This window comes from Austrofundulus limnaeus, unplaced genomic scaffold (genome assembly GCF_001266775.1).
Source record: "Austrofundulus limnaeus strain Quisiro unplaced genomic scaffold, Austrofundulus_limnaeus-1.0 Scaffold28, whole genome shotgun sequence".
Classification (NCBI taxonomy): Eukaryota; Metazoa; Chordata; class Actinopteri; order Cyprinodontiformes; family Rivulidae; genus Austrofundulus; species Austrofundulus limnaeus.
This window is the reverse complement of record NW_013952430.1, coordinates 3,026,648-3,036,293: the sequence shown is the minus strand read 5'-3', so window position 1 is coordinate 3,036,293 and position 9,646 is coordinate 3,026,648. Positions and strand designations below refer to the sequence as shown.

At 37.8% G+C, this 9,646-nt stretch overlaps 1 protein-coding gene across 1 annotated transcript in view; it reads right to left on the bottom strand.

Annotated features, from left to right (window-relative positions):
- Window positions 1-5,923, bottom strand: part of anapc1 (anaphase promoting complex subunit 1) — a 49,540-nt gene extending 43,617 nt beyond the window's left edge. The window contains exons 1-9 of the mRNA XM_014005177.1: window positions 5,767-5,923; window positions 4,692-4,931; window positions 4,422-4,586; window positions 4,073-4,115; window positions 3,827-3,924; window positions 783-865; window positions 557-630; window positions 327-472; window positions 94-251 (exon numbers count right to left, since the gene is read on the bottom strand). Coding sequence (XP_013860631.1) covers window positions 94-251; window positions 327-472; window positions 557-630; window positions 783-865; window positions 3,827-3,924; window positions 4,073-4,115; window positions 4,422-4,586; window positions 4,692-4,907 — 983 coding nt within the window. The 5' untranslated portion in view covers window positions 4,908-4,931; window positions 5,767-5,923. The remainder of the gene's footprint in view (window positions 1-93; window positions 252-326; window positions 473-556; window positions 631-782; window positions 866-3,826; window positions 3,925-4,072; window positions 4,116-4,421; window positions 4,587-4,691; window positions 4,932-5,766) is intronic.
- Window positions 5,924-9,646: the final 3,723 nt, after the last annotated feature.

The window sequence follows — 9,646 nt, the reverse complement described above, 5'->3', positions numbered from 1 at the left end:
ATATATATATAGACATTTTCCTTTAAAACATTTTCTTTTAAGCCAGCTTAGAGAAAAAACTCATAACAGTTCTACAGATAATGATTTCTGTACCTTGGTCCAGATCCAAAACCAAGCACACTTGTTCCACCTACAACAGGCGAGTCAAGATGGGACATATTTCGCAAATGAGAGGTTGGAAAGTTTGAAGCCATCAGCCCCAGCGGTGTCCCAACAGGCTCTGTCGAACACCTCAAGACTGTGGAACGCTCCTAAAACAAGGGGATTAAGGTTAGAAAAAGAAATGGAACAAAATTGTTTTTATGCATTTCCATGAGGATACCTACGTCCTGTGTGACTTTGCGTAGGGCCCACACAGTATGTGTTCCTTGAATAGTGTCATATGAAACAACTATAGAAGGCTGGCAGCAGGTGAACACTATTTTCATGGTGGAGTCAGACATGTATTGAACACGGGAGCCTTCAAACAGGCCTACAAAATGATTAAGACAAAGACCAGTGATCACTCAAAAAGCAGTCCGAAGGCAGCGAGTGAATCTGTTTGAATGCGCTATACCTGAAGGTTTGGACACAACCGGTGCAATTTCATCTAAAGGATGCAGCATACTGAATACTGTAGGCATATGTTCCCTGTAAAGAAAAAAAAATCTTAATCTTCATGAATCTGCAATACACAATGGAGTGCCTGTTCTGTGCACACACGTGTGCTTGTGGTGTGTCACAAATCAGTGCATGTATGGATACATCTAAACATATTTTGCTCTTTGACTCGATCTTGTTACCCAGGCAGGTTGAATTGTGTGTCATTTGATGAAATTTTCCGTTCCAACAAAAGTCCGAACTTTGTCACCCAGACATCTGAAACCTAAATAACCAAAAAATGAGACAATAAACAAAATAAATGACTGATGAATCGATTTTTATGCTTGACAGATACACTGACATTAGGGCTGTGCGGTATATGCGGTAGACCAGGGGTCCCCAAACATTTTCCTGTAAGGGCCACATAACTTTTCCCTTCTCTGGTGGGGGCCGGAGTCAGTTTGTAACAGAAAAAGTGTGACTACTGCAGGAGTGCCTAAATGTAAAAATTTATTGTTTTCCAGAAAGCACAATCAAATAACCCTCTCTGGGTTCTTCACAGTATGTATTCTGCTGAGCTGACAGTCCACTTTTTAGCTTTGAGAGTTTGTTTGCTCGCATTTGGCCTTGCAAGCTATCATACTTGTCTTTGTGACAGGATTCATAGTGTCGCCGCAGATTTTCTTTGAAAACCTCCACCGCCTCTTGACAGATGAACAAAAAAATAATCATTTGTCCACTGAAGCTTAAATCCTCTGCATTCTGGATCAATTTTTCTCTTACCTAATCTTTTCACCATTATTCCGTTCTCTCTTTGAGAGGGGCGGGTTTAGGATTTTTTTCTGGGGGTTGCCAGATAGGGGCACAGACCGCAGAAGGGTGGAACAGAATGTTATGTTATATGTGTGTATGTATGAAATAGTTACTAACTAATAATAGTTAATAATGAAAATAGTTCATAACTAAGGAACATTTTATTGCAGAAGTCCAACTTTATAACAGGGCTGTGTATTGGCAAGAATTTGGCGATACGATACATATCATGACAGAGGGGTCACGATACGATGTATCCCGATATATTTCGATACTGTAAGCAAGGCGATATATTGAGATATTTTTGGTCCAAAAATTGGTAAGCTAAAAAAGTTAAACCGTTTTTGAAGCGAACACAGCAAAATAAAGTATATGGACTTTGATGCGATCATTAGCCGGACATTAGCTATGTTTACATGCACAAAATTTTTTAATCGGATTTAAATGTATTCAGATTAAATAATCCAAATGTACTGTTTACATGGACGCAATCCGATCATGAAAAGTGTTTACATGCACCTGAGTTTTATTCAGAATAAAAGTCCGGACATGCGCAATGTTGTAAACTTTCAGCTCTACTTCCGTGTTACAAATGTAAATAACGCTCCTCTGTGTGCTCAAGACGGACCTGTGTCAGCTTTTAATAACGGTAGAGACGCCGTTACTCATCGGTTGAGCTGCAGCCTGCAGATGAAGCAATACCTGCTTTTTATTTTTATTTTATGTGAAGCAACGTCTGCTGTTTGCCTCCTTTTTCATCTGTTGAGAGAGTGAGGACGAAAAGTTCTGCACGGTGCTGCACAGCTGGAGCGCTGCTGTCCCACCGGGTGAATGAAAGTCAGCAGACATGCACACAGGTCAGTTTTCTACAATCAGAATAAAATGATCCGATTAAGTGTTTACATGAACGTCATTCCGATTATTAATCGGCATAGCCAACCCTTTTCATTCGGAATAAAATTCATTCGAATCGAGCTCAATCGGATCAGAATAATCGGAACGGGCTGTTTACATGACACATTTTTATTCCGAACGGCTGTTTAATCCGATTACTTTTGTCCATGTAAACGTAGCTATTGAGAGCAACAGACAGAGTTTTATGTCACGGGGGGAGTGCCGAGCTCGCTCGAGGTGATAAGACGCATGGGCTATATGTGTAACGTGAAAGCTGACTACAGTTGGAAAAAAGAGCGCACAACACACTTAATTTGTCTTAAAATACAGACATTCTGACAAATAAGTAACTGTTTGTAACCTTACCTCAGCTTAGAAGGCAGAGGGTGTCGGTCTTTTCTGCTCAGATTCAGCTATCGGAGCATGAAGCTAATGTTTACTTACAATGCTAATGCTCTCTTACTCTCTGGCGCTCAAGAGGTAGAGGAGCCACATGGCTGGCTCACTGCTGCCAACTAGTGGTCAGAGGCTGAACTACAACATAAAAATGAACGACTGGCAGGAAAGTTGACATTTTAAACCTTAATAAAAATCGATACAGGGCTTTAGAATATCGATACAGTATCGGGAAATGAAATATCGCGATATTTCAGTGTATCGATATTTTCTTACACCCCTATTTATAATCAAATATAAATACACATATATGAAAAAAAAACCTAAATGCTCTCTGGTATTGTTTTGGGGGCCAGACCAAATGGGGAGGTTGGCCGGATCCGGCCCGCGGGCCGTAAATTGGGAACCACTGCGGTAGACGGTAGAAACGGTATGAAGTTGGCCAATGGTAGAAATTTATACTCTGCCGTCCTATCGTCATTACGTCATCGCACCTGTGAGTGCAGAGACAACTGAGCAGGAGTTCGAAATATAATGAAGAAATTACAGCGTTTTAAAACACGTATAGAGAATAAATCCTCTAAATTTTCTCCTTCTGCTGTAGAAAAGTTACGTCGTGTAACGGGATCATTTCCTCCCTCCCTCGCGCTGCACGTTGCGCAGAGCAAAGCTTTAACAACTGTAGTTTTTCACACCCAATTGTCGGAGAAAAAAATGTTTTTTATGTATTGTTACCCACAGAGATTATTAAAAAAAAGACGTGGATGTTCGTTCAGTCGTAAATCCATCTTGCTAATGTAAAGTCGGCTTCCGCTCTAACAATGAAGATGATGAAGATGAGCGAGCAGCAGAGCAGCAGCTGATAAGTTCAGCAGGCAGAAGCTCATTGTTTGGCAGGCTGATATTAAAGCAAAAATGTTGGGTTTAATTAAGATTACAGTTTTCTGAAAAAAAAAAGCTTTAAAAATTACATTATCCTAACTTTTTATGATAATTTTCTACCGCGATATATACAGTTACCGTGAAGGGATTCAATTTATACCCTGATATGAATTTGAGGTCATACCGCCCAGCCCTAACTGACCTGTCTGAGCCTGTGAATATAAAAATAATAATGCACCAATGTGTCTATTTTCCTCACCTGGAAAGGTAGTGGTGAGATAAAATCTTTTCCATTCACAGTGTGCACGTTGATACAGCTACTCTGGACAATACACACTGTCTGCTCAACTTCCTCCTCTGCAAGGACAACAGTTCAGATGTAAGTAGATGTTTTTACAAAAGTGCACTGCTGATAAAAGAAAAAGCTGCAACAAGTCCTACTCCCAAGTAACCATCAGCTACCATAAAAATTACTCATTTTGTTAAGGCTTTAATATAACTGTACCATCATTGTTGTTCTGAGGAACGGCAAAATTACACCACAATGCCTGCAGAAAGTAAAAAAAAAACTGTGTCAAACTACAAGAAAACTTTAATTAGAAATTTGTAAATAAATAAATAAAAACACATTACAATGAGCTTACAAAAGAACATTTACATTTTTCTATGAAGAATTGGTCCATTTGTCTAACCTAAGATAATCATGTAATTGACAAATTTTCTGCCATCTAAATGCTTTATTTACTCTTGTGTTAAAACTAAAGTAAGTACTGTCGAACATAAACAATGGCTTTCTGATGTGTCTTAAAAAGAAGGCTTCAATAACAGTAATAATGATGCAACAAATAACCAACCTGCTGCACTGGGCTATCAACAGTGAAAGCCTTGTACACACTAGAGGCTTGTGTGTGGCTGCCTTGGCTCCAAACAACCATGTTTCCTGCAGTATATAGTTCTTCTTCAAACTCTGATTCATTCTCTTTGACTCCCTTGCAGCCCTTCCTTAGCTGCCACCATTCCTGCCATTTAAAAGACATCTATTAGGATGCAACACAGAAGAACTAAAACCACAATAACAATTAAAATAAACAAATTCACACCGTTCACATATCATGCAATCTCACCCTTTCTCTCTCCTGCAGACTGACTTCCTGCAGGGACCCTACCAAGCCAGCAGCACCATCTGATGACCAGAGCTCAGAGGCTGGTTGGAGCTCTCGAAGCTGCAGGTTGAAAGCATTTGGATGGTTCCTGCAGTGCTCGCGGCCAAATGGGACAAACGACTGCAATTCCCCTGCGGCAATCATCGTAGCTGTTTCTTCATACACGACTTCCGACATGAGTTCCAGATTTCAGCATTATTTCTGGGATGAGTGAGAGGTGTACATGGGAGGGGGGACAAATAAAGAAACATATTTTCAAATGACTAACTTCAAAAAATTTAAAGAATGTAGAAGTGTTATGTTAGGCAAACCATGACTACATTTTTCAATCCACTAATGACTACATTTGAGTTAACAAACATAAAACTGCATGACATGCTTTACAATATTGCTAATACTCACAAGTAAATGTTTTAATTTAGATATAGTGTGATCATTTAATACTAAAGCAAAAACATAAGTAGAAAGAAAAGTGATTTTACAAATGTTAAAATTTTTGTGAACTATAAGGAGTCAGTGATTATTAAAAATTGTCAAATATGTTTAGACAAATCAAAGACAATGCATTCACATCAGTAATAAAAACAACATGACTATAAATTTAAAAGGCACATCTGTGTCATCTAAGACAGTTTCTACTCTACAGCACACTATTTTTCAATAGTTTTCTTGAGGACTTCATGAAAAAACTATGGCAAATTGTGACGCAAAACAAATCTTAACAATAAAGTTACTGTTTCACCAAATAATTTGAGATAGAAAAGTACAAGAAAGTTGCATCATGACGCTGATTTTGGCTTTTATGTCTACAATCAAACGATGATTAAGTTATAAGTCACTTCATACTGATAAGTAAGCCGGAAGGTTTTTAGCTCAAAATAGTTGGAAATACAACATTTAACGTAGGTAACCAAGAGTTAGCATGCTAAGGCTAAGGCTAAACCCAGTTCCATTGCTGTCACTGCCTCAACTAGCGTACAAGCTAACGTTAGCTTCGGCTAGCTTTGAGTTTGCAGGGAGATGTTAATCCGCTTACCTGATAATAAGGAATAGTCTGGCTCTTGTCGCGGAGTCCTCGTCTTTCCTTTTTGAAAGGCTTGCTTGAGCACTACGTCGTCACTAGTGCTAACATAAAAACGTGAATTTGTCTCCTGTCTGTAACAGGTTTTCAAATGACCGCGGACATCTTTGCTGTCCCATCAGCCTCTTTTTCCGGGTTTCAGCCAATCAGGAATGACTAACGAGTGATCTGAGAGCTGATTGGCTGCAGCTGTCAGTGACAAGCTGTTACTTGTGGCGTCATTCGTCTGTTCACAAGACATAAAAACACTTATTTTTTGTTAATTATTATTTATTTGACGTTGTGAATAAAGACACTCGTAGTCTAAAGTTAGTTTCTCTTTAGTCAGCAGTTCTGTTTGGCTTGTCAGATGTTAGCAGGGTAAACATATGATATGGACAATATTCAGATTTGGGTAAGAAGGGGTTTTAGTGGGTTTTGGATTTTAGTTTTGGATTCGTGCCTCACAAACAATTGCCAGGTCAGTTGTTGAGTTTCTGTATTTTCTGTCTGTTCATTCAACATTAGTTTGCTGTATTACAATGAGCATCACAATAAATAATGAGCATTGCTCTGGCAAAATTTTATTTTGCTAAAATATTAAACAAGTTAAATGAAAATCTTTTTATTGACAGAAATTGAACAAATTATTTTCATTGATTTTTTTTTGCAATTTAACTATTACATTATGTTAAAGTTAAAACCGCAGTGTCACTTTAATGAAATGAATCACCCAACAAGAGATGCAATACAAAAACAGTGAACATTTTACTTTTCTCAACATTTAGACTTGATCACATACTTATAGGGAGGATATTATTAAAGGCAGCAGAGAGAGTAACTGTCATCTCAATTAGGAACAAATGAGGTGATATTTGTTTGGGGAAGAGGTGAGTAATTACCAGAAACTGATTAAAGTCACACAAAGATTTAGGCTTAAACATAATTTCTGAACTCCATAAATACCATTTGTATTGCTTTTCATACTTTTTCTGTTAATATTTTTAATGCGACATGCTTTAGTTACAAATTTGTAACAAGCTAACAAATGTCTGGTATTTGGATTAGTAGTATAATCAGGTCAGGTGTTAAGTTGTTAGATGGAAACAAATGTGTACCATAAAATCTGTAAATAAGAATCCCTATTCCTAAATCACTGGGAGAGTGTCAGGATCTAGTCCTTATGGATATGTTTCCTGACTGAGTTAACCTGCCAGTCAATATCATTTTCAGGTTTTTGTTGAGATAAACCCAATGATGCAGATTTTCACAATGGGGTACATAAGAAAAAACAGCTTATTATCAAAACAAAATCCTGGAGAGGCAGCAGACACTTGCAAAAAAAGGAAACTGCATACAACATAACATAATGACAGGGCAGAAAATAACACATAAATAGAAACTATTATGTAGCAAAAAAATAAGTGCTGAGGGAAATTAGGGCAAGTGGATAAAGCTGAGATTAATGAGTATGATACAGCTGAGATTAATGAGTATGATGAACAGGTGTGGGATGTGGGGTGGGACTTTAATGCAAGGATGACACAAGAGGAACAACAAAATGAAAAGACAGCAGAACATACACTGAATCCACAACACACAAAACACAACAATAATAATAATACGGATCATGACGTGTCAGGCAGAGCAAGTGTTATAAACTACTAAAATGCTTCATCTGTCAAATTAAAATCAAAATGATCACCCCCTGAATATTTCTTGAGTACTTCTGCAACATAATTTCAGAACAAACATTACAAAACATTTGTTGTTCATTAAAAATCAGTGAAACTGTATTTAAAGCATGTAATAAGCTAAAGTGTAAGAAGACAAGTTTGCAGTAGAAGTCATCAGGTACTGTTCGGACATTGTAAATAAAACATAGATGTATATGATTCTTAAACGACTGCACTGTTTTCATTTACATTCAACACAAAATTGCATCTTTATCTTAACTGGTTCCATCAGTACAACTATAAAAGTTATGATTAGATGTAATTTAGATAAAACTGGAAAATAGCAAGCTTCAGAATCGTTTCCACGCAAAATAATTACTGAGCACACTGTTATTATGTTGAGTAAAATTGGCTAATTTCATGCTGCTTTTCCAAGAACACAAAAATGGCGTAGTACACCAACCATAACAGACACCTTGTTATACTTATTTAGCCACAGTGTGTTGACTTTCTGTGATGATTTCATCCTCCTTTAACAGGTGCTCTCGTTCCATTTCTGCACAACAGTGTACGCATCCACGAGCAACTGTGACGCACCAAAGCTGACGGGTTTGGAGCTTTCATGGAGTCATGCTCTGATTCTTCAAACTATGAAACAAATGGCTTGAAACTCCAAGGAAGACTTTAGGAAAGTAGTGCTAAGAATATTCCAGTTCATTACACATTTTGTGCACACTCCGGGTGAAAAATGCATTTTATGAAAGCTGCAGACCCACACAATCAAATGCAATTCAGTTACCTGTGTGGTGCCTATAACATTCACATGTACTTAACACTGCTTCAAGAAGGGTCATTTAGAGTTATTTTCAAGCATGTCAGTCAGTGTGTTGTACTAGAGTGCTCTGTACTGTAACCCACTGGTAAGGTTTTGCACAATATAGGTGTAATTTAAGAAATCGTAAATGGGATTAGATGCAGATTTACTGTATCTCTTTACTTATAATACAGTAATGATGATAAGCTGTGTTGCTGTAACATAAACATTAGCTTCACAAAGTTAGCATCCTATACACCAGTGTTTCCCAAAGTTGGGGTCGGGACCCAAAATGGGGTCCCGAAAAATCAAGGTGGGGTCCTGAAAAGATTTTTGAAATTAATTACATTTTTGCCTTAGTTGTTACAAAGGAGTGAGGTTAGTGTATTTAAAATAGATAAATGTAGTATAAAAATATTGTTACTTTTAATATTAACTGTTTAGTTGACCTGATACAAATGTTTATCATCCTGCTACTGTTATTTTGTGGGTCAAAAGCTGAAAAGTTTGGGAACCACTAAACTTTGGTTCCCAAATTTGGACATGGGACCCAATAATGGGTCATGAAGCACCTTAGATAATCTCCAGAAATTAATTTAAAGGGCAATAAAATAATCACTGATGTAATATTTCCCCCTAACTATTACAAAAACACAAAATAAGTATAAACAAGTATTTATATTTGTGTACAAGCTGTTTAGATTGTCAAAAAGCCTGTGTTTTTAGGGTTATTAACAAAGTTTGTGTACTCAGACCAATAATATTTGGGGTCACAAGTGTTTGCCATGAATATTTTGTGGGTCAGAAGGTAAAAAGTTTGGGAACCACTGCTATACACCATCGATCATTGGATAAAATTCACGATAATCTCTATGCATTAAAGAAACTGGGGGTGGGGGGAAAGTGACGTTTTTCAACATACAATTGAGATTCTATCACTGGCTTTCCTCAGAAACCCTCTGTGGTCCTCAATAGAAGAAAAACTCTTCCAGCACATTTTGACATGTCATGGCTGAAAGGCTCAGCTGTGACTAATGACATCAACAATGGCTCCGCTATGTTCAGATGGGCTGGTGACCCAGCATGCACAGCAGCAGGGCAGCGCCTGAATGGGATGCAGCCATTATTTGTCTCTGATGTTTGACGAGTTAAAAATCTGCAGTGAAAGAATGAAGATTTTACTCCAGATGGATGGTATTACACACCAACCTCCCATTCCCTGCCACCAATACCAAGAGCTTTCAGGTGTTGCAAAAAATATGATAGATAGATAGATGGATAGATAGATAGATAGAAGTTTGGCAGCAGAGGAAACAGAAATGTGACAGAGTCCTCGCATCTTGCTGATAAATGGGTGCAGCCGCAC